At 39.8% G+C, this 24,019-nt stretch overlaps 1 protein-coding gene across 1 annotated transcript in view; it reads left to right on the top strand.

Moving 5' to 3' along the window:
• The first annotated feature begins 9,015 nt into the window (after positions 1-9,015).
• Positions 9,016-24,019, top strand: part of APBB1IP (amyloid beta precursor protein binding family B member 1 interacting protein) — a 63,340-nt gene continuing 48,336 nt past the window's right edge. Inside the window, exons 1-2 of the mRNA XM_059841311.1 lie at positions 9,016-9,161; positions 23,633-23,704. Coding sequence (XP_059697294.1) covers positions 23,633-23,704 — 72 coding nt within the window. The 5' untranslated portion in view covers positions 9,016-9,161. The remainder of the gene's footprint in view (positions 9,162-23,632; positions 23,705-24,019) is intronic.

Raw genomic sequence — 24,019 nt, 5'->3', positions numbered from 1 at the left:
TTAGTTTCACTTACATTCTGTGTTTGTGTTTTCAGGAGCTGTGTCAGAGTTTCAGGGCTGTGGTTATATCACCTGTCTAGATCTCTGGGGTACTTACCTGGCCAGAGTTTGTGAGAGGGTCACAGTCCAGTGCAGGTATGTTCAGAACACATCTGAGACTTAGAAAAGTGTTCTCTCTCCATTATTCACCCATAATGATTTGATTCCTAGACAGTTAGGGTGCAGACTTCCAGGCATTCAAGCACAGTCACAGAGCTAATGGGACCCAAATATTTTATATATTCTGAGGCAACATTTAGCTCTTTTGACATTTTTAGGTAATTTTTAATGCCACTAGTAACATGGTTACAAATATCCAGTGGCAGACTTGAAAAACCTCAAGCTCAGGTCTTCCACACCCATGTTGAGTCCTTCACTTTTATCTCCCTTGCTTTATTATCAGTTTATTTGCTTTAAGGGAAAGAACAAGTTTCCTTTAGAAGGAAGGAATGTGAAATCCACAGTTACTAGAGGAAAAAGAGCTCATAAGAGAGGTTAAACCTATGGAAATTTTCATTTTTGGTTGAAGAGGATTCTATTTTTCATTTCATATGATCCTTGTAGAGGAAAAGTGGTATATAGAGTTGTCAAGCAAGACTATCTTCACTTCATGAGACAAGAATATATATGCAAAGTTATAAATGTTGAAGACTTTTTTCTGGAGTATGTTCACATAAATGGGATGTTCCTTTTGTATGCATGCATCATAAGGCATGGAAAAGGAAAACCTGAATACAGAAGAAAATTATGATTAAAGATGCTGCATCGATCTCTGAAAGTCTTATAACTTTTACAACAATTTACCACCCAGGCAAAGTTTGCTTTACAGTCTTCAAAAGAAACAAGTCAAGTGCATACCATGTATGTGACAATACTGACTGCTTTAAAAAAACAGTGCATGTCAGTTGCTGAATTTACTTGGAATAAACATTTATATGTTCCAGGTTCACTTGCAATATATGTTTTTCAACTTTTTATTTAGCTGTAAACTCAAGCTCAAGTTGAACCTAAGAAGATTTAAGAAAATACTTGCTTCCACATGCTTTCCTTCTCTGCTGTAAACTGGGCATCATCTTTGACTCAGATTTTCCCAGGCCAGTTGTGTCTAGAGATTGCTGATTGTTTTCTTGTAGCACCTCTAAAATAGGTGCTCTCTTTCCATACATCAAAGCTTGAAGCAAGGCTTTAATTTCATATCCTTATCCATGGTTTCCTCATGTGGTCTTTCCCTTCTCATTTATTCTTTCTTGCTCTGAAAATTATTTTCTAGGCCTCATACTTTTAATGTATCATTTTGTCTCTGCATTCCTTAGCTGGCACTGGCTTCCCACTTCTATCCAATATGAAGTACTGATCTTTTTCAAGTTCCTCCATGTACTCTCCATGTCCCACACCTCCTCTCTTTCATTATAGGCTCATAATCCCTTATCTCTTTTTTGCCCATTTATTAAAATTTAGGACAGCCTTCACATATTATTTTTCACATCTGAAACTTCTAAAAAGTCTTTGCAAAAGGTTTTTTTAAAATCCAGGATAATGTACTACACATACTTGCTATTCTACTACAGCTACCTGTACTTAGAAAAGTTTCTGGCAGCTGGGGATAATCTAAATGCTACTGCAAAGGATTTTCATTTGAAAATGAGCAAAAATACTATTGAAGAGTGAAACTGGAAGAGTACATAATCTGAATTATGTTCAGATGTAATAGGAGAGATGAAGATTAATGTTGTGACTGTGGCAAAAAGGGAGCAGAATCAGAAACTGCAACATGAATAAGAAGCACAGTGCATAAGCACCAATCATGGTGGAGGGATCATGAGTACAGGTCAAGCACTTCCTCAGCTGCTTTGCTGAAATACAGCCATAAACCGCCCCTTGTCCTGGACAAAACTGTTTAAGAGCTTGAAGTTATTTGTTAAGTCTGTTTGAGAAAGTAATCTCCTTACTTGCAGAGAAATGTTATCAGCCAAAGATCTTTCATACTTATTGTATTTTTAGAGCAGAAGGAACAGTTTTTTCAAGCTCAAGATTTATTATTTGACGTATTTTCTTCAAAAATTTTACCCCAAACCACATCTTGCCCTAATGTGTCCTGCAACAAACTCTTCAAATTGCCACCACGGACATAGCTAGTACACAGGAGCCCTGATCCTCAGGAACATGGAAGACCAGTAAAGCATGTGATTCTGGCTGGAATACCTAGGCTGTTGAATGATTTTAACTCCTGTTTCTGGCTCAAAGCTCAATTTCCTTACTCTTACAGAAAGCTCTGTTCTGATCAGCAGATGACTGTATCATTGTGCAACATTGTTGACAAATGGGCACTCAAGCTATCATATGAAGGAAATGTGACAGCATTTAATATATTATTTATAACCATAGTCTAAAAATAATACAACTCTATATTGCAATAGTGCAGTGTAGAAACATAAGTTGTTCAGTTAGAGAGGAAGTGAGAATGCACTGCCTTCTCCTAACATTAAAAAAAGGAAAAGCTACCAGAGAAAGCACAATGCTATTGTCAAGTTCCTCTTTTAAACATTATTGATTCTATTAAATTCAAAGGGAGCTCATATTCAACTTGTATTCTATGGAAAAACTATATTGCCAGCTTCATCTGGAAAACACAGATTACTAGTTCTATCCCAGTAAACCTTTCATTGTCTTATGCTCAAGTGAGATGCCTCTTGAGTAAAAGTGATGCAATTGGCCACAGCTGGGTTATTGTAATTTCTTTGCACCATTGAAGGAGAGTTTCACCTTGAGTCTTTCTTGACTCATGGACATTTGGTTTCAGACCAGCACCAACTATAGGCCATGGAAAACTGAAGAAAAAGAGAAGATCTCCAAATTCTTAAGAGTCATATTCAGAGTTCAGCTGTATATTACCTAAACAAAGTAAATAGTACCCTTCAGAAAATCTATAATTTTCTGGAGGCAATATTTTATGAACAATGTGGAAATAAACAAGTTCCCTTGCTATCTTATTTATCAGCAGCCATGTAAAGCTGAGACCACTGCTGCAGTGTGTTGAGCTCTAGCTCGTAGCTTTTCTCTCAGGATTCATCATACAAGGTAGGGTGGTAGAGTGGAAAATAAAGAATACTTATTTGTTTAAATATTGTCTTGTATCTCACACAAATCTAACATAATCTGAGCTGGCCAAGACAGGTCAAAGTTCTCAGGGTATGACAAAACTCTTAGCCTTACATTTTTGCATTACATGTACTTTTTCTGTAGACTCAACTGGCACTTCTATGACACCACTTGGTCTGGCTCGCTGGGACCTACCAGGAAGGATTGAATGTAGCCACATTCCAGCTGTGAATTTCAGATGCATGAACTAATTTCATATGTACCTGCCTTTCAGGGTGGGGCTAGAAGATGAAACTCTTAAAAATATTTTCTCACAGTTGCTTCCATATTTAGTGCATGGTCTGAAAGCAAGTTCTGCTTTCTAGTTTCCCCTCTTATGAGCAGTAAGTGCCACACACTTGAAATGTGTTTTGCAGGAGCTATCAAGAACTTCATGGGTAAAACATAGTTCTGATGAATATTTCTGAAGGTTTCCATTTATTTCTTGGAGACAGTGTTTACACAGATGGGAAACAAGTGATTATGCAAAAACTCTACCTTGCACTTCTGCACACCAGGAAAAACCACCCAGGTAGTTTATAGTGCAGCTTTCCTCATGCTATCCCTCACCCTATATGCATATTACATCTGGACAAATGTTACACACTACACGTATGCTCTAAGTGATAGATGCACAGCAGAAAACTTTGCAGCCTAATACTGACATGCAGCTGCAGAAAATCAAATGTGCAAAAGAATGTAACCTGGCATTTGTACTTATAAAATACCTGCTGAGAGGAAAAGAAGAATACACACTCAGACTTTGGAGATAATTTCTGACAGCAAGACAATGCTGACAACTATCTCCTCAAAGAGTACTGTAGTCACTCTGAAAATAATGGATGGCTGGGAAGTGGGCAGAGGGTGGAACAAATCTATGTTGAACCCTGAACAACAGAAAAAAAAATCTCAAAATAAAGTTGTTTGCAACTACTATTGTGTTGTCAAAAGAAGATTTTTTAAGTGTTCCAAAGGCTTTCCCTGGGCCTCCAGAAAATGGGGAAATATCCAATATTCATGTGAATGTAATGAAACAGTCAATGTATAGCAGGTCATGGAGAACACTTAAACTTTATTTTAAAAAGGCGAAAGGTTAAACTGGTGTGACCAGAGGACCAATTTGCATGCTTGCTCTCACACAAGCTAACACATCCACCTTTGAATTGACAAAACTTCAAAAGAATATTCTACCTGTATAAACCATGCTTACAACATGTGAACAATCAGGAAAGAAAAGTGCATAGGGAAATAAATCCCAGAGGAAAGAAATGAGTAAGGAATGGGTTGAATAGCTTTAAATTAGTAAAAGGTAGAATTAATTTCTTTCTATTAATAAAGTAAGAGAATTCTCTCTTCCTTTGTCTTTAAGTACCTTATATTTACTTCAGTAAGAAGCTTCAAAACCTTACTCATTTCACACTTAGTTTGTCATCCATGTGAAATCTAACATAAGCATTCATAAAATCAAATGCTCAGTTTAAAATGATGCTTCTCATTAAGCTAACTTTTGCACACATTGCTCTGAGCAATGTCAAAAAGCCTATTTTGTACAGCTAAAGAAATTATATCAATAATAAATGCTGACATTTTCAAATTAAGACCCTCAGGTTACAATTTTCTAGTTAATAACAAGTCTTGCAACAAGTTAGATGAGGTTTCAATATTCCATGCTATGACATACACAGGTTTCCTTTTAAGGGTGCAGCTGATTTCATTTATCATAAGATTAATAAAGATAATAAATGAGATGTGTTAGTCAGGCTTTTCCTGCCTCAGCTGCAATTTATGTTAGATGCTCAGCTCTCACAAGTGAAGAAGGGGGCTGACTTGAACAGATGTCTACAAGGAACAGAAAGGGATATATATAGATATCTGCTATGAACAGTTAGAAGAAATGTGGATGTACACAATGATTTTCATATGTGAGAGCAGGAAAACTGAGACTCTGATCTAAAACTCATTGAGTCCAGCAAAAAAGTCTCCCTCAGGCATCTCTGACTCATTAATCAAGACCTTAGAGAAATTTTAACAGTGTAAATCCTGGATATCTAAATAGTTTCCTAAACATATTCTACATGCAAAAATGGAAGCTATTGACTAAGTCAAGGCCCTATCATACACAGAAGAAAAAGAAAAATGGAAACACATCTTAAAATTATGATGGTGGATAGAATTCTAGTAACTAAGCTTTGATCATAGACTTTTTAGAAATACTTCTAATTTTCTGCAGTTAAAAGTGTGAGTTTGCCGGCTTCACTGCCAACATTTTCAGATTAAAACATCTTCAGCTTTTCATCCAGGTTAAGATACTGGTTTGTTTTGCTTTTGGTTTTCTACTGTAAGAACTAATGCTTTCCTCTTAAGAGTAATGGAGAAATAATTCTATTTTTAGCTCTGATTTGCTGAAAGATGCCTTCAAAAGGATGGAAGAGAAGATGGGCAGAAGGGTCAGGGTGCTCTTTAGCACACTGAGTTTCAGCTTCTTAATTTGCTATAATTTTTAAGAACTTTATATGATATTCTTGTTAACTAGCTCCTGTATACAACGCAGTTGTACTTCAATTCAATTTACTATGACTTTTTAAATGTTTTGGTAATTTCTTTGATATAAACTCTTAAATGAGAGCTTTTCATGTCTCTTGTACGGAAGTTTTAGGATTTACAGGTCTTCTGTTGTATTGCACAATCACAAATGAATTTTTTAAAAAACCCACCCTTAAATATAATTAATACATGTCGTAAGAACATAAAACCTGTCATTGCTACTTCCTTATACATATACTTTTTACTTTTGGCCTTATAAGAAGATGCCAAACATTTTTCCAGAATGCTCTGACATTACAGTCTGCTGTGGTGATGTGAGTCACTTCTCACTAATTGCAATCTCCTAAAGCTTTCTGGAAAAATGGTGTTGTGATGAAAGAACTTATCTGATGCACCCTGGAGGATCATCCAGTCATTGTACCAAAGATTTGCAGTATCTGCATGGAAAGGAGGAGTATCTCCTTGAAAGGAGGATACTCCAGCCTTTAAATATCACTTGCCTTAAAAACATCTTTTTAATTCTGTCTTGTAGCTTGTATCTATGCCTTTGTCCTCTATGATCAAAACTTCCATTCTTCCACCTGAAAGTTATTTTGTTTGAATAACCACAAACAAACAACCTTTTCAATTCTCTGTGTTTTGCTATGACAAAAGTTCTAATTAATTGCACTGATTTATTTCTCTCTTTTTTAATCTTGGCCAGGGGCACAATGGCTTGGCAGTATTTAACATATCTGCACCCTCTCCATTCGTAGCACTGAGGGCAATGGGCTGATCCTGCATTACTCTGGGCAGGTAAGATCTTAGCATACTGTCTCATTTACCCTGTAGAGAAAATTAAGGTCAGCCTCTACAAAGTCAGGCGATTATTGTCAGTGTATAAAGTGATCTCAACAAAATTTAAGGGAACACATTTATGGTAAAATGTTTTGGTTTTTTTCCCAAGGGATTGTTGGTTTCTTGACACTAGAAATAAATCTGTTTGTTCCCTTTCAAAAACAGATGTTCTGCTTTAATTCCAAATTATCTGCTGCTTTATAGAAACATCACTAGGATGTGCAATCTAAAAGGACTGGAGAGGTCAAGAAAGCTCTCTTCTTTCTTCCTCAGCAACGGGTGTATAATGACAGCATATCTACACCCAGTGATCTACTCACCCAAGATAAGAACCATTTCTAACTGCACTTGAGTCATGCAATGCTGAAAAACACCCAACTGTAACATGGGTAGAGTGCACGTCTCCTCCTCCTATTGGAAAATTCAAAGCTTCTGGAGGAGAGCAGGCAGAATGTAGGGCTGGAATTCAGGGGAACAATTCTGCTGCACATTCATTTCATCTGACAGAAAACAAACTAGGAAGTTTTACTTATTTCTAGAAGTTTTACTTATTTCTACCTCCTCTTCCCACAAACTATGTTTCTTTCTAACATTAGAACACACACTGTAATCAAGTCTGTATCTGCTGTAACATTTCCCCCACCCTATGAATATGTGATGGCCTCCACCCATCCCACTGGAGCACAATCATGCTCCTGAACACAGACCAAAAACTTCATAGATAGCACTTAAGATTTTCTGGGATTTCTGTTCTTTTCCTTTGCTTTCTAGAGGTATGCTGTTCTTATCTCCACTGTTGCTCTTATAGGCAATGCCAGGTGAGCTTTGTAGAGCTGCAATATATATGCAGATATATGCAAATACTGCCGTTCAGCTCACTCAGCCTTTTTCAGGATACTTGGAGAGGACAGGAACAAATCTAGAGACAGAGCAAACAAAGGCTACTTTGTACAAGCAGAATAGATGTTTTCTACATTATCTTAAGAACTATTTTGGTTATGTATTTAACAACAGCCAAATAAGTGTGAAACCACCAGTGTATTCAGGGTGTGACCATGTTATTGGTAGATCACATACAGAAATAGAAATATACTTTCTGACAACAAAATGCACCATGCAATATTACTCCTTAATACATGCAGAGTGTTCAGTGCTAAGTGCTGATTTTAAAATTGACTTTGGGATAAATTTAAAAAATAATTGCCAACGATTCTTCTGAAATTACATTTTTTCTTGGCACCATAATGATACCAAAAATCAAAAGGAGCAACTGCAAATAAAGTCAGCAAAGACATTATGCAGTATCCATGGAATCTCAGACTCCCAAGTTCCTCAACATAAAACTGTTTAATAACTATGTCCATGACTTAACAAAAGCTGTTAGATAAATTTAGATGTATTTTCATGTGCCTGGCCCAAAATGAAGCTCTGACCTCACTAAAGACTGTGGTAAATTTTAGCCATCTTGTCAGTGAAATAATTTGGGTTTTTTAAATAACATGAGCAGAACAATGCACTAATTCCTAAATGCATTCTTCAATATGGCTGAGCTGTCTCAGCTGGAATTTTTCAAAGCAATTACCCCTTAAAGCATTGAAACATATTTGCTGTGCAAAACATGGTGGTAGTTTAAAATGTTACCATCCTTCTGCTATAATTATTTCATCTCCAACAGTCTTGGAGGAATGAAACACGGGATTCCTTGGCTGCTTTGGAGCAAAATCTGGAATTTTAATACAAATTGCCAATAAACAAGAGTAAGCTGAACTACCTGGTGACTTCTCTATACTGAAGTAACAGAAGGAGGTGATGGTGACATCTTCATCTTTTTTTCACTACACTTTTCTGTCAGTGCTTTAGATATAGAAGAAAAAAAATCTGCTAAAAGCATTGTTTTGGCAAAGTTATAGGTACCAAAACCAGGATTTTGAATCAAGAGAGAGTTCTATTTTCACATGGCTTACAGTATGCAACTCTTTAACTTGGTGACATCAGTGCTTCCAAGGCCACACTGAATTTTATGACACTTGCTTTTTAAACTTCAGATGGAAAAGTCTCAATTATTTTTTTTCCTCCCCAATTTTTTTTTTAATATAACGTGTTATAAAATCATTCCTGCTCCGTCAATAAAATCTAAGTACACTTCAAGGCAGCCTTTTCCAAAGGTACAAAGGGACAAAAAAATGCCACGAAAGCAGCAGCTGCCTTGCACGTTAGAGAAGATGTAGAGTCACTAAAGGGAGCGGGGAAAGAAATACAATTCTGTTTGAAAACCTGAGCGCGCCTGACAGCGCTGTCCAGCCGAGAGCGGCCGCGGGAGGGGAGCGCTGGGCCGGGCCGGGCCGGGCCGGGCCGGGCCGGGCCGGGCTGGGCTGGGCTGCTCGGTCCGGCCGGGGTTTGCCCGGGGGACGCGGGCAGGGCAGCGGCCGCCGCCTCTGGCCGGCCCGGGGGCGGAGGGCGGTGCTGCGAGCACGGCGGGGCGGCCCCACTTCCCTCCGGCAGGGCCGGGCTCCGCCGAGCCGAGCTGAGCCGAGCTGAGCCGGGTTCCGCAGAGCCGCCCCGCGCCTCCTCGCAGCCTCCGGAGCCGCCGCCCGCCCGCCAAGGTAAATCGGGCAGGGAGGGAGTACCAACCCCCGAGGGCTTCCGGCGGGGTGGGAGGTGCGGCTAACCCCGCTCGGGGCAGCGCGGGGGGAGCCCGCAGAGGGGACAGCCCCGCACACCGCGCTCCCCTCGGGACAGGCACCCCTCGGCGGGCTCCGCGGGACCGGGCGGTTTCGCGCTGCGGTGCTGGGTCCCGGTGCCGGTTGTTCCCCTCGGCGGGGTTAGGCTGGGTCAGACCTTCTCTGTGCCCCCTCCCTGGGGGAAGTGAGCAGGGGGTTGATCATTGCAAGGCAGGGGTGCCAAAGCTTCCCTGAGGCCCGTGGGGATCGCGAGAGACGCGCAGTGCCCCGTTTCAGGGTCAGCGTTAGGAAGGGGAAGACAGGCGGCAGAGAATACACCATGTGGATGCGCTAATCGGTCTTAAACTAAGTAGAAGGTGGTGCTGTTGTAGCCAAACAGCCAGTACAGACTTCTAAGAAACACAGTTTACATCTCTCTGCTGCTGGTGGTCTTTGGGCACGTGGTCGGGGGAAAAACTCTTTAAGTGTCGCCTGATTCAGAGAGTGTCCATCCCGTAGGATACCCTCAGCCGAATACCGCGGAGAAGTAACTGAAGTGCAGTCTCCACAAACTTGGGGTGGTTTTTCAATCCCTCGTGCACCAAAAAGAGAAGTTATTAAATCCATTCATTATTATACTGGGAAGAGGCATCCGGTGATGTCCTTTAGGCAGCATATGATCGAGCTGCCTAACTGGTCTTAACTGTCATTAAAAATTTGTTGCAGGAAAACAGCCTACAAGCGAAATAAGCAGGGTTCCACCAAACTAGCAGCTTAACTTTTTTACTTTTAAACTTTTCACTTTCTGCCAGAGATGACTCTGATTGTGTGAATAATTTGGCTCCAGTTTGTCTCTCCCTCTCAGAATGCCAGTTTGCAGAACTTTGACAGTCATTTTTCCTCTTTGGTTCTAGTTCCTCTTTATGAATTACATGACATGTGTGTTTTCTCATCTCTTCCAAACCTGCGTCCATCTTATTTCACGCATGAAATTTTTTGATTTTACCGTTAATCAATTACCCTGCTGCTACACAGCAGTGCAGTAAATGTAGTTGGGCTGGATGTAGTCTACCTGTGTCATTAGAGACAAATAGGTGAGCCCCGGTGCTCCAGGGAGCTGTACTATTGACCTGCTCCACCTGTGCAGTCTCCTAATCATTTGTCTTCACTAAATGTACAGGGTTTTTTTCTGATAACTTTGTAAAGAGTATGAATTTCAGTTAAAACTTGATATCTAAAACAGAATGCTAAACTTTTTGCTGAACCTCTTTGTTTCTGTTTTCCCCAGTGAGCTTTCTAAGGAGAGTATTACATTTAATTGTACTTAAGGCTTTGTGCAAGCATTGCTTAAAAATTGAAATAATTTGGTTTGAAATATGGCATACAAATGTCTTTGGGAGGTTGAATCAATGGAGTATTACAAATAACTGAGTAGTCCTTGCTTTATTCTCAGAAAATTCTGATCCATCTGGGAACACAACTGAAAAAATGTACTATCACTGAAAGCAAAATTTAATTATTCCCTGTGTCTTTTCTTTCTTTTAAAAATACTTCCTGTGGGTCTTACAGACTGTTCTGGTGTTTGGAGGCAAAAGGCCTGATGGTTCAATGTAATTATTGAGTAAATTGTGTTTTAATTGTTCATGCTGGAATTTGTGATTATCAGTGTGTAGTATCTTCAGGCAGGGTATGATGTTTTTGAAATGCTGGTTTATTTTGTTATCCAGTACATTTATTACAGCAAAGTTTGATTTTTTGCAGATCAAAAGTCACTATATTTAGGCAGTGTCTCGTAGATCACAAGCCATAACTCATGTACCTGTAAATCAGGTGTAACCTTGATGTCTTGTAATTTATAAAGAGACTAACATATTTGGTGGGGTAACAATTCGCACAAAAGAGGCAACAGCATGAGCAGATGGGCTTGTTGGATGTTGTAACAATTTAACTGACCTCAGTACTGAGCCCCAAGATTTCTTACAGGTAAAAAGATTTACCCAACCCATTAAGATTTTGCTTTTGCTGTGTTTCACCTTTCCTGTTGGAAGAAATGTCTTAAAGCAGTAAGAGGAAGAAGAGGCAGAAAGCTTTCCGTCTCTTGCTCTGCCCTAAGTGATGAAGAGAGAGCTAGGACTTGGGCAACCTGTGGATGGAGGTATCAGCCATTGTATCTCTTTGGCCCTGAAAAATGTGTGAGAAAACTACCAATCTGTAGTACTGCTGCAAATGAGAGAAGGGGTTGCCTTGTTCAAGAGAGGACCTGTCTTTCTTGCAGATTCGTGAACATCTGACCCTTGATAAGATGGTCTGGGAACATGGATTTTCTTAAAAGCATGCTTCTGTTTCAGAGGTTGCTTTACAGGAATGTCACTGAATTTTGTTTTCCTGTATATCATTAGGATATCAAGGCCCTTATTCTTTCCTGTTCTCTTTGCAAACTTACATGGGTTTTTCTCCCTCACAGACTATTTTTTCCATCTTTGGTTGCAGTATATCTTGATTATTTTGTTGTAAGTCAGTCTGACCTGTTCTGATGATGACTCCCATGGTCAGGTGCTGATCTGGGTTAAAGTGAAAACAAGACCTCTTATTTGCCTGCAGCAATAGGGAAGCTTTAGCCTTCCTTTGGAAGGTCTCTAGCGACAATGGTAACATGCAACCATGCAGACCTTCCAAAGCACTTCTTGGGCTTTAGAGGCAGGACTCTCCTCATCCAGCTGTGGACATGAGCATCTGAGTCACATGAGGTTCTGAGTCACCTTTACAGTCTCTTACACAGAGAGATAGATACTGCTAAACCTCCTTTGGTGGCACAGTTTCAGGCAGCATCCATGAATCATGCTCTATAAAATTGTCTTCCTTTCCCTGCATTGTCTAAAAAGAGCTTGGGACAACCACGTCAGATGCAGATATCATAGAAATGTTATCACATGTCTTTCCATGATTAGGAGTGTTCCATAGCTCTTGGAAAAACAGGCATTTGGGGCATTTCCTTATTGTCCACCCTATTGATCCCTAGCTACCCTAGATATTACCAATAGAGCTACCGGTGTAGAAGATAGATGTTGTACTGTGAAAGAAACTGGGTGCTATGTTCTTCTCTGTAGGACACTTTTGAGCAACTACAGCAGCAAATATGTTCTTCACACCCCTCAGTTTCAATTTATTGTATTGCTTCTGGGTTTTGAATGAAAAGGAAGAACAGATGACTTTAATCTGACTTAAAATTTTACTGTGTGAATTCACAGACTTGTTTGGTAATGATAGTTCAAAAGTTTTAGGTCTGTCATTAGTTTCAAAGACTTTCTTCCAGTAAAGTGACCTTTTAGATTTGTGGCTGGCTAATTGCTCTCATATTTTTTTTGCTGCCAATAGCTATGCCAGCCTGCACACAGCTCTGTTTCTTCTTGTTGAACATTGATTCAGCATGCTATGAATTTAGGCTCAAATAGATAAGGACTAAAGTAGGAGTATTTTGGGGAGTAGATGCATTATGAATCCTAGAAGAAGGACAACCTTCAGTGTATATACAAAACAAATTTTTCTCTGCTGCTCCCTTTAGAAATGAAAACAAAATCACATCTGATAGAAGTTTTGCACTGGATACATCTCAGTGCATTTCTATTTTTGCTTTCACTCTGTATTTGCTTGTCATCTACAGCAGCGGATGTACAAGTGTGCCATGTGACATCAGCATTGAGGGATAAAACTCTCTGGGTCTATCAGTGATGAGCACACCCTACATGGTTGGTGTCACTACCAACGGAAAGGCCTCATTTGTCCTCAGACAATCCAACTGATAAAGTAAATATTTTGCTGAAAATCTTGTCATTGTACCTACACTTGTCAGGGAGAGTGAGGATGGAAGGGGAGCAAATCTGCTTTAGCAGCATTGCTGGTCCATCAAGCATAGAGAGAATCACTAGGAGCTAAAATCAATCATACAGGCATTCACTGAATGCTTTTGCTGATAAAAATGGCAAATTACCATTGGAGTCCCAGTTTTAGTCAAAATGATGTGTCTGCCTCAAAGGCAACTCACCAGGAGAGTTAAGAAGCTCAGCAGAATGGTTATTTAAACTGTTGGCATCAAGTCTGTGTTGGCAGCAACGAAAACATGCTCCATGGTGGTCTCAGTTGATCCATTTTGGTACTTTCACTGCATCTTCAGGTAACCCAGACTGCAGACACATGATTACTTTACTTCTGCATCAGAGCAAGATTTTGATGTACTTTTGAAGACTTTTCTAGTGTTTTCTAACAGTACTGGAAGGCCCCATTCCTTCACTTGCTATGGGGATTTCACTGAAGCACATAAAGAAGAAGGATTATCAGCCCAAAAAATATTTTTGAAAGGTGATATGTTTTCTCTGTCTGATTGCAAATTAAAATAAAAAAAAAAACCCAAGACAAAAACACGCACAAAAATCCCCCCCCCCCCCCCCAGTCAAATATACACTACTGTTCTCTTTGCTTTTTGATGAAATAGTATATTTGAAATATCTGCTGTAATGGGCCTTGGAGGACATAAGTACCTGAGACAGCCTTGACCAAGCAAGAATATGTGCCAAAACCATGAACACAGACAACATTCGCAAACACTTGTTGTGGTTACAGCTTAGTTTTGTCCTTTGGTGACCATATCCTCATGACTGAGGAGAAAGTGACAGACCTAATGTTTGAGAGAGCAAATCCTAATGAGCCAGTGGTTTGGGATGCCAGTTCTCGAAAGGAATCCATCATAAACTTAACTGCAGTTCTGTCCCATGGGGGCTATGTTCTTGCATGAAATCTAGCAAAGCCTTTCATAGCTGACATTAGATTGGCCTCTTTTGTCTCCCCTGTGTCATGATGGAGTTGCTGTGACCAGATCAGCATTGTTCCATCCCTCCTCCACTTCTGAGGGAAAAAAGAGAGGGAGGCAGTGACATTTCCTTCTCACGGAAAACCTTAGAGAAAATAAGGATGGAAATGTCACAAGGTTCTTCTCCTTTTGGTGCATTTTCTTCTCATGGCTGTTTCTTTGTGCAGTTCAGGGCTCTCTGGGTTGTGACAAAGCAACCACTGCCATACCAATACAGTGTCCTCTCTGTGGGGACTCCAGGCTTCCACTTTTCCTTACACATCTTCATCTGAAACCTGCTGCTTAAAGCTGCATGTAATCACTGCATTGTATAGATTGAAAGAAGAAAATTTGCTAGGTGAAAAGTTAGCAGTGGGCCTTGGAATTGTACCTGACACTTCAGTCAGACGTAAAACTGAGATTTGCAAAAAAATCTTCATTTAATTTTTCTACTACTCACTAGGTTACTGAGCAAGGTACTTTGGTGAAATATCTATAAATCCATATTAAAGCATCACTTGCTTTATTTGATTTTAATATATGAACTTTGTACAAAATAAACAGATGGCTTCAATAAAATTTTTACTAATTAATGCATTTGCTTCACTCTTGCTGTGAGAGCATTTTATGTTAGTGTCTTTTCCTTTTTCAGTGTTCCTTTCCCATACCATGTGTGCCATCCCTTAAGCTTTTCTGACAGTAGCAAGAACATGTGACTATAAGAAAGAAAATTTAGAGTTTTTGCCAATGAGAGATTATAGGAATAAATTATTTGTATGGGGAGACAGTTGTGTCATGGACCTTTGTAGCATATCTTGTCTTTACCTAGTGGCTCACTGTGGGAGGAAGTGAATGTTGGAAAAGCTGAGCCATTGGCTATCCAACATAGCAGTTCCTGCACTCAAATTTGGTACTGTAACTTTTTTTTCCTTTTTTCCTCTTCCTAAGTTTATGCTATTATTTTCACTATTCCACACTTTTAACATCTATTGATTCTACAGGGAATTGAGGAGGGAAAGAATTTTTCCCTCATTTTGCCCCCGTGTGCCTTCCTCTCTCATCTGCGGGTTTCCTTGTCTACTGTTTTCTGCTTGTTAGACAATCTATTAATGTGGTATCAGCATACTTCATGGACTGTGAAGCTAAACATCAAAATTGCATTATTGTATTTTGCTGGCAATTGCTTGAAGTACAAGACAGGTCTCTTGTTGTCATCTAAGTTCTGGACAGCAGTGTTGGGTAACAGGAAAAAAAACAGGAAGGAGAACATTGCACCAACATCAACAAGCTGCAGATTATGGGAAGGAATGTGGAAGTTTCTGTTACTCAGGGTTACATTACTCTTTTGCTATTCTGCCCTGCCATCGTGGCAGGGAAGGGGGGGAACCTAAAACTGAGGTTCTGATGCTGAGTTCTGATAACTTGTATGTCTGAAGTTGTCTATACCTGAGTAGGGCTGAAGTAGGCAAGTTATCAACTCAAAATGGATGAGTCTGGGTAAGCTGGTAGTTCATGAGCTCAGGGGACACACTCCCACCCAGCCTTCTGCCTTTTCCAGAAGACATGTTGGCAGAATGGAAATACTGTTCCTGTGTGCCATTAATCTGGCACAGAATAGGGAATTATTTCTTTTACCAGTCTGGGTGAAGGCACAGGGTTGGAAATATGTCTTCTCCTACCGTTTTATTCTGTGCAGTTTGCCCTGCTTGTATGGCTCATGAGGAGAAAGTCCCCAGACTGGACCGTTCTGCAGTAAATCATTCTGTGACAAAAGAAAAAGAAGATGACTGAAACTGTAGCTGCATTTCTTTCATGTTCTTAAACCCACAAGCCAGACTGAAGCACATTGACTGATATGAGGATACTGTATAAAAATGAACAGAAGTGGCACTGTTTTGATTTCCATAGAAACAATCCCCTCTGGGAGCTGACAGGAAGGTACAAAGTGCAGTTCTGGTACGTAGAAATTGCTCCCAAGCTTTCTCCTCCTTGCATATGTGCTTTACACTGGGTTGGTTTTTTTCCCCACCTTTCATAAGGTGCTTTTAACTCACAGTTCCCCAGATGCTTGAGTATATTGGGATTACATTTTCTGGAGCCCAGCATCCAGACTGTGTGTGTGCCTGAGAGTTGCTGGGCAGAGGATCTTAGTGAGGAGTCTTGCACCCAGCCTGCATGCCATATCCCTCTACACCCCTTTACCTCAGCCAGAGGTCAAATGTTCTTCCTGTCCTCTTGCAGAACAGGAGCCCTCTGCTAACCCCCTCCTCTGGCCTTGAGTCACTCCTTCCTGTCATACTGTGGGTGAGGTTTTAGGTAGTGCCTTGTTCCTTTCAGCTTCACTTAAGTGAGCCTCAGTGACCATTCAGTAATCTTGCCATCCTGCCTCACCCTCAGAACAGGACCTGCAGCTGCTTCTCCCAGACACCACTCTTGACAAGGATGTTAAAAATCATATGTGTTTGGGGCAGTGCATGGGGGGAGAGGGGAAGGCTGGGGAGATTGGGGATCCTTCACAGAGGTGATGGATGCTGAAGCAGCACCATCTGGAGGATGGCCTCACACTCAACATGCTGTGGTGCTTTACAAGCATATTTAATGTCTGTCTGTCTGTCCCCATCCTCCTCACCCCCTGTGTCACTCTCTCTGAAAATGGAGTACTCAAATATCACTGAAAAAGATGGCATAGGAATTCCTGTAGTGTTTAAATTATTATTATCATCTTGGCAAAACAAGTGTCAGATACAACTGCTGCCATCATTTAAGTGAACCAGTGTAGTTTTCAGGTCTATGAAATCTGTGACTTTTAGACTGATAAAGACTTTTTCCAAAATCAGTCCTGACTGTAGGTTTGTTCCTGTCTGTGTATTTCCAAAAGGGAAAAAAAAGTGAACAAGCTTGCAACAGGTTTAATTGTATAAATGGTATAGTTAAAATTTATGTGAAACATGAGTAGGATCTATGAGTTTGGGGTGCTTTTATCTGTCAATGTTTGTGTTTACCTCTGGGTGGGTGATTCTGGAATTAGTAGAATATGAGCTCTAGTACCCTATGTTAACATTAGAGTAGGACTCTCTTGATTGTATTTCTCTGCCACATTAATGTTCATCCAGATGTCATTTATTTATTATCTAATAAGGATACTTTGCAGTTGTACAGTCTTCCTGAAGCTACTTGTGCTTTAGTGTGTCACTTTTATTCCCTCATCAATGGAGTTATAGCATGTCACACCATCCCTGAGATAAATATGCAGGGTAACTTCAGCTGCAGATAAGCCTACAGTTATTGGCACCCCACATTTCCCAGAATAGTGAATATTAGTAAAAAACTGCTTTCAGAATTATCAGTGTGTGCAAGCTTTTTATTAGAAAATACTGTGCTTATCAATGCTAGGTAAGTACAGTGCTGGAAGCAGTCTAATTGCTTTTGATCCATGCTTTTCAAAATATGAGCTAGTTTTAAAGCAGAAGAGAGTTACAGAGCAGTGTCATGTAGGTAAGAAAGAGGAAAGTCAACATGCTAATTACCAAATTTGATTGTGATTTTGAAACCTTGGGGTCAGCTACCATTTCTGTTGTATCAATCCAAAACGTCAATTTCCATTCTTAGTATCTACTAGACTTAGTAACTAGTTGGATTACGTTCCTCCAGACTGAAGTCTGCAGAGACAGATGTTCTCTTGTGCCTTACTTCATAGAAGTGGGCCTAAATGTCTGTTAAGGATTTTTTACTAGATGTGAGGAAATAGCTGGCTAAGGAACTTCCATCCTGGCTCACTTAGGTTTATGAGAGATGTGTGTAGTGTGAGATTTTCCTTGACATCTAACTGGGAAATCACCGTGAGGAACATAGTTAGATCTGTTTCAGACCTGCAGTCCATCTGGCCAGAAGGTTATCCCCAGCAGTGGCTAGCATCATGTACTTCAGAAAGAGGCAAGAAATCTCGTGCTGGAAGGTATGGTGTAACCTGTCTGTTGTGAAAGCTTTACTCTGGTTCCAAAACAGTGTAGTCTTTATTTTAGGTCTTAAAACATGAGGTTCATCATCCTTGCTCTCTGTTATGTTAGCACTTCTAGCCACAACTGCATGTAGAGAAAACCAACTCCTCAGCTTGCTTACTCACCAATTTTGATGATGAGTTTCACAGTTACACCGTGCATGTTTCCCTGGAACAGTTATTTGGACTTTCATTTACTACTACCCCATTGAATTTGTGTTGTAAATCAGGATGAAATGGTGCCTCAGTAACTTTCCCCTAGGTTTTGGTGCATTTTTTTATTGCACTAGTTTCATACCTGCTTTCTGTGACAATCAGTTATTCTCTTTCCAGCTCTTCACTTTATGGTGGGACTCTGTCACTTTCATCCCGCCTCCCTGGTTTTCTTCCATCTTCTGTCTTTGCTGTGGGATGATCTACTTTGTGTAGTCTGTAGTACACAAGGGTGAATCTCTGATTTGAGCAATTTACTCCTGAGGGAGCCTCTCTAAAATATTAAAGATTTTTTTCATTCCACTCCAGAAAGCATTTAAGCATTAAGCAATAGCAGGAGGTTGCTGTGCTGTTAGTGGTCACCTGGGTAGTCAAACAGTGTTCATTTTGGTGGTCCTGGTACTCTGACATTTACACCCTGTAGTGCAGAGACTAGGACCTGAAGGTGTGCTTTTGATGTTTCTGTGCAACTTGTCAAAATATGCTTCATGTATTTTTATCTCTGCTACTTACGTATGTAGCAGTTTAAGAATAGCAGCAATACTTTGAATGTAAGAGTGTGTGTAACTGTGTGCCAGACCACTAAGTGGGCTGGTTCCCAATACTGCTCATAGCATGAATACACTCCAGGTCTTCATCTTCTGACACCATAGTGTTACTCATTTTTTTGTTGGTCAAACTGCTGAGGCTGAGTTGCTGAGATGATAATGGTTTTTTTTTTTAAGCAGGGTGAATTTTGTACCACTGTTTTTACTCTTCCTGTGGAGTGTTAAAGATTCTGTAAAACAATTCAATATCCTATCTAAATTGGGAAGGTAAAAAAATTAATAGATCCAGTAGTTCTGCAGGACTTCTGTTAAGCAGTGGGGTGAATTAATGAGTCAATATTTATGTATTACCTAAACTAAAAGTGACACTCATTGGAATTTAGAATAAGAAGTTGAAGAGAAAATGTCCCAATCTCTTAGACAGGAAAAAGATAGGAGTATTAAATAAAATAAAAATTTGAAGAGAAAATGTCCCAATCTCTTAGATAGGAAAAAGATAGGAGTATTAAATAAAATAAAAATTTTTTAAAAGTTTTTTATAAGAGCTTAGTGAAGATTTGAGAATGTGAAAAGGGGAGAAATAAAAAACAAGGAGTACTTTTAACTATGCTACCGTCCAGAAGGCATCAGTTTGAAAATCAGTCACTTTAAAAAATACGTACGTTTCCCATATATGGCTTCCCACAAGGCCCTTCTCAGCTTGGTTTTTTTTTTGTGTCAACCACAATTTCTTCATTTTATTTAAATTCTGGTTTTTTCTCTTCCTTCTTTTTTTTTCTGTCTTACCTACATGACATGGCTCTGTAACTCTTTTTTTCTCCACTTAAAATCTTATGCATAGTCTGGGAAACTTAAAGCACTGTTCTGTTTGGTTAGGGGTTTTTTCTGTTTGATTTATTGTAGTCAGTAGTGATTTTAAGAGTTCTTAGTGTGAGTACAGAATAAAGAAAAACCTGATGGAAAAGTTGCAGTAGAGCAAGACTGGGTATGAAGCTCAGTATTCTTCTGGGCACTTTGCTAAATCTTTTCCTTTGTTGTGTTAATTCACCTGCACATTTCACCTTGAATTTCTGGTTTGAATAAGTTCAAGGCTATTTGTAAAATTCAGAAAAAATTGCTGATCCAAAATGCAGCAACATCCAACAGGATAATTTCCAAACCTGCAAGTTTTCTTTTCTGTTTTTTTTTTCTATTGTGGCAATCAAAAAAAAAGAAATGGATATAAGTGGAGAGAAGAAGAGTGTATGGACAGTCTTCTGCAATTCCGTGTTATGGTAGACTCATATTACTGTCTTAAGTTGTTCTAGCTCTTGGCAAGAGCTTTAATGAATATGTAGAGTTCTTGTACTAATTTAATTGATCATTCAGTGTGTTTTAACTTAAAAAAAATTCAGCACATTTGTTGATTATGATAACAATTTTGTCTTCCTAAACCAAATCAATAAAAATTCAAGAGAAAATAAAACACCAGTACAGGCAGTGGCTTGATGACAACATGACTTTATCTTTTTTGTTTATGTTGTTAATTACTGAGGAGGGTCCTTAGGTTTGTTTTTTTACCTTTGTAGACAGTTCTTACTACTCCTCATGATAAGAACTTGCAACTGGTTACGACTCAAGTATTTTTTTTTCCATTTTTGTATTTCTATTCTGTTAAATATAGTAAAGGAGGATTTCAGTTTGTCAAAAGAACTTGTATGAGGATCTTTCCCTGAAAGTTGATGTAGCTAGTGCTTAAAAAAATCTATCAAAAACATACAAATAACTGGAACTGATAAGATTTCCTTAGAAGATATTTTGATCTCCTAAATCAGAAAACAGGAAAACATAAAATTATTCAGCATTATTTAAACAGTGATGAGATACTTGTCAGTATGAACTGCTGCTCCACTTTTTGTCACATAACAAATGTATCTTCACTCTGCCTGATCAAAGAAGTGCCATTTGATCTAGCCTTTCTATGAAAATTGATTCTCCAAGTGCCAGGTGTGTAGGAAGCTACACAGCTGTTGATCCAAATAAATGAATTCAGAGTCAGTAATCATATGCCACCAGCATACAGCTGAGTCTGTGAAATCAGAATGTTGTGTACAAGGCTCTGTGTGAGAAGTGTGGTACAAACAGAGTGAGTGAGCCATCCAGTGTGAATGTGGCAGCTGGAAAGGAAGCAGATAAGAGGACTTTAACTCTCCACACACTCAGTCCTGTGTGATTTTTGTTCCTTGGGCAGAGCTGTGCAATCTCCACGGCTGGGCTACGGTTGCCCTCAGCTCTGTCAACCACATCCTATGAAAATGTCTTTAAGAGTATTCAGTTCCCAAATCTTTAAGTCTTTGATTTCTGAGATATGAGAGAAATGAGAAAGTTGAAAGTTCAGTTCTTGGTTGCTGTGCCTTGTTTAGTTACATCACAATTCTCAAAAAACAGATACTGATTTAAGTGTTTAGTTACCTTTATAATTTATCCACAGAATAGTTACATGACTCAAGATGCTCTATTAAAGGAAGAGCATTAAGACTGAAGAACAGGAAACTTGCTGGTTTGCTTTTCTTACCAGTCTTTATAGTCTTTAGAATTGTTCCTGTCCTCAGTTGATTGCTTTCTTGCATCAGCCTGGTTCTCATCTTGTAAGGTGCTGTGGTTGGTTGCCTTTGGCTGGCTACCAGGTGCTTACCCAGGTGCTCTATCACTTCTCCTCAGCAGAACAGGGAGAGAAATTACAATGGAAGGCTCATGGATGGAGGTAAAAACAGGGAGATCACTTGCCACCTATCTTTGAGCAAAACAGGTTCAACATAGGGAAATTAAATTAATATATTGCGAGTTAATAAGATGGTAGGATAATGCAAAATAAGAAGAAAACTAATAAGATCTTCACCCCACCCTTCCCTTCTTCCCAGGTTCAGCTTCACTCCCAACTCTTCTACCTCTTCCCACTCAAGTGGCACAGGGGGATGGGGAGTGAGGTTTGCAGTCAGTTCATGATGCTTTATCTCTGCTGTTCCTTCCTCTTCACACTGATCCAGCATGGGGACCCTCCCAATTGGGACAGTCCTTCAAGAACTTCTTCAACCTGGGACCTTCCCCCAGGCTGCAGTTCTTCAACAGCAGTTCCAGCCTGAATCCTTCCCACAAGGTGGAGTCTTAGAGGAGCAGCCTGCTCCAGTGTGGGTCCTTCATGGGGTCACAGGTCCTACCAGTAACCCAGATTGCAGACACATGATTACTTTACTTCTGCATCAGAGCGAGATTTTGATGTACTTTTGAAGATTTTTCTAGTATTTTCTAACAGTACTGGAAGGCCCCATTCCCTCACTTGCTATGGGAATTTCACTGAAGCACATAAAGAAGAAGGATTATCAGCCCAAAAAATATTTTTGAAAGGTGATATGTTTTCTCTGTCTGATTGCAAATTAAAAAAAAAAAAAAAAAAAACAAAAAAACAAGATGACACCTGCTGTGGCAGGAGGACCTCCACAGGCTGCAGTGTGGATATCTGCTCTGGCATGGTCCTTCATGTGCTGCAGGGGAACAACCTGCTTCACCATGGGCTTCACCATGGCCTGCAGGGGAATCTCTGCTCCAGCATCTGGGACATCTCTTTTTCCTTCAATATTGACCTTTGGGTCTGCAGGGTTATATAGTTTATATTTTCCCTCTGCTCTTCCACAGCTGCTGTGCAGCATTTTTTACCCCTTCCTAAGTGCCTTGTCACAGAGGTGCCACCAGCATTGCCAATGGTCTCAGCTTTGGCCAGCACCAAGTCTTGGAGCCATCATAAACTCCTGTCCCTCTCTGATGTGGGGAGAACTTCCTTCTCACAGAAGTCACCACTGCAGCCATGCCCCCTTATCCCCCAAACCTTGTCACAAAATCCAATACAGGGGCACACAAACCCAGAGAACTGATAGGACTGCTTACATGTTTAAAGTTTGGCCTTAGTTTGAACCCTGGTTTTATGTGTTTGGTACCACTGTTCTCAATCCTTTGCAGGCTTGAACCTCTTCATAAAATGATGTTTCTAGTCCTCGTCTCTGGTAGCATTCCATGGGAGATACCCTTTTACACTGCTTCTTTCCCTGCAGATGAACAGATTTATGAGGAGGAGGATTATTACAGAAGCTGTGCCTTCCCCACAGCTGAGCACCACTGGTGTGGGATCCTGTCCTCACACTGCCCTCTTGCAACAAGTGCTGCCATTGACAGTCATGCAGCATGTACCCATTTTCCTTGTCTCACTGTGCTTCCTCGCATCTCTTGAGGTTAGGTAAGACTGGAGTTCTCTCAGTGCAGTAATAATTGAAAGAAAAATGGAGAAATATTGAGCCAAAAAGTTGGTCACATAACCATTACCTGATAAGACCCAATAAATTCCTGTAGTATTAGTTATCTGAGCCAAAGGAAAAAGGCTTTCAAGATGAAACGTTCAGGAATTTCTCCCCCTCAGAGAGAGGGAAACTTCATTTCCCTCTCTCTCTCTCTCTCAGGCTGCATTTTTTCTATGTTTAAGATACAACCATGGTTTATTAGCAGGTGACTTTGTATGAAATGTAAATGATAAAAGGAGGTAGTTGGAACTCCTTATGAGTATAGATCTGAGGTGTGTGTTTTAGCATATACAGCATAAGGGTTCCGAACTGTTAGTAGGTACTTCTAAGGTATAGATTCAGGTTTTTGCAAGTCATGAGCAATTGTTGTAAAGCTATTTGTGAACGCAATATAAAAGAGCATTGTGTATCTTCTGGTTTCAACCATTGCTGGCTTGGAAATGAACTGAAATGAACTTCTTGTTGGTGGGTTGTTTTTTTTTCAGATGGAGCAAACCTGTGATGATATAGATGAAATGTTCAGCAATTTACTTGGGGAGATGGACATGCTGACTCAGGTAAATAATTATTTTTTCCATCAAGATTAGAAAAGTAGCTATTATGTGTTAGAGAGAACAGGGAACTGTTCTACATTTTTTATGCACTTCCACTCTGAATAAATACAGGTACATTACTGTGGTAAATCTTCAGCTAAATTTCTCTGCTTGAAAGTTGAAACAAGTGGCCCAAAGAATAAGGTAATATCAGTACAGGGCTGGTTGTTAAAGTGACCTAACTGCCTGTGAAAGACATTTTCTGAAAAAAAAAATTTCTTTTGGACTTGATCCAAAGAAATTAAACAATTCTGTGAAAACAGGAAGAGTTTGAGTCTG

This window comes from Haemorhous mexicanus, chromosome 1 (assembly GCF_027477595.1).
Source record: "Haemorhous mexicanus isolate bHaeMex1 chromosome 1, bHaeMex1.pri, whole genome shotgun sequence".
NCBI lineage: Eukaryota > Metazoa > Chordata > Aves > Passeriformes > Fringillidae > Haemorhous > Haemorhous mexicanus.
This window is presented reverse-complemented; position numbering and strand designations above follow the sequence as displayed.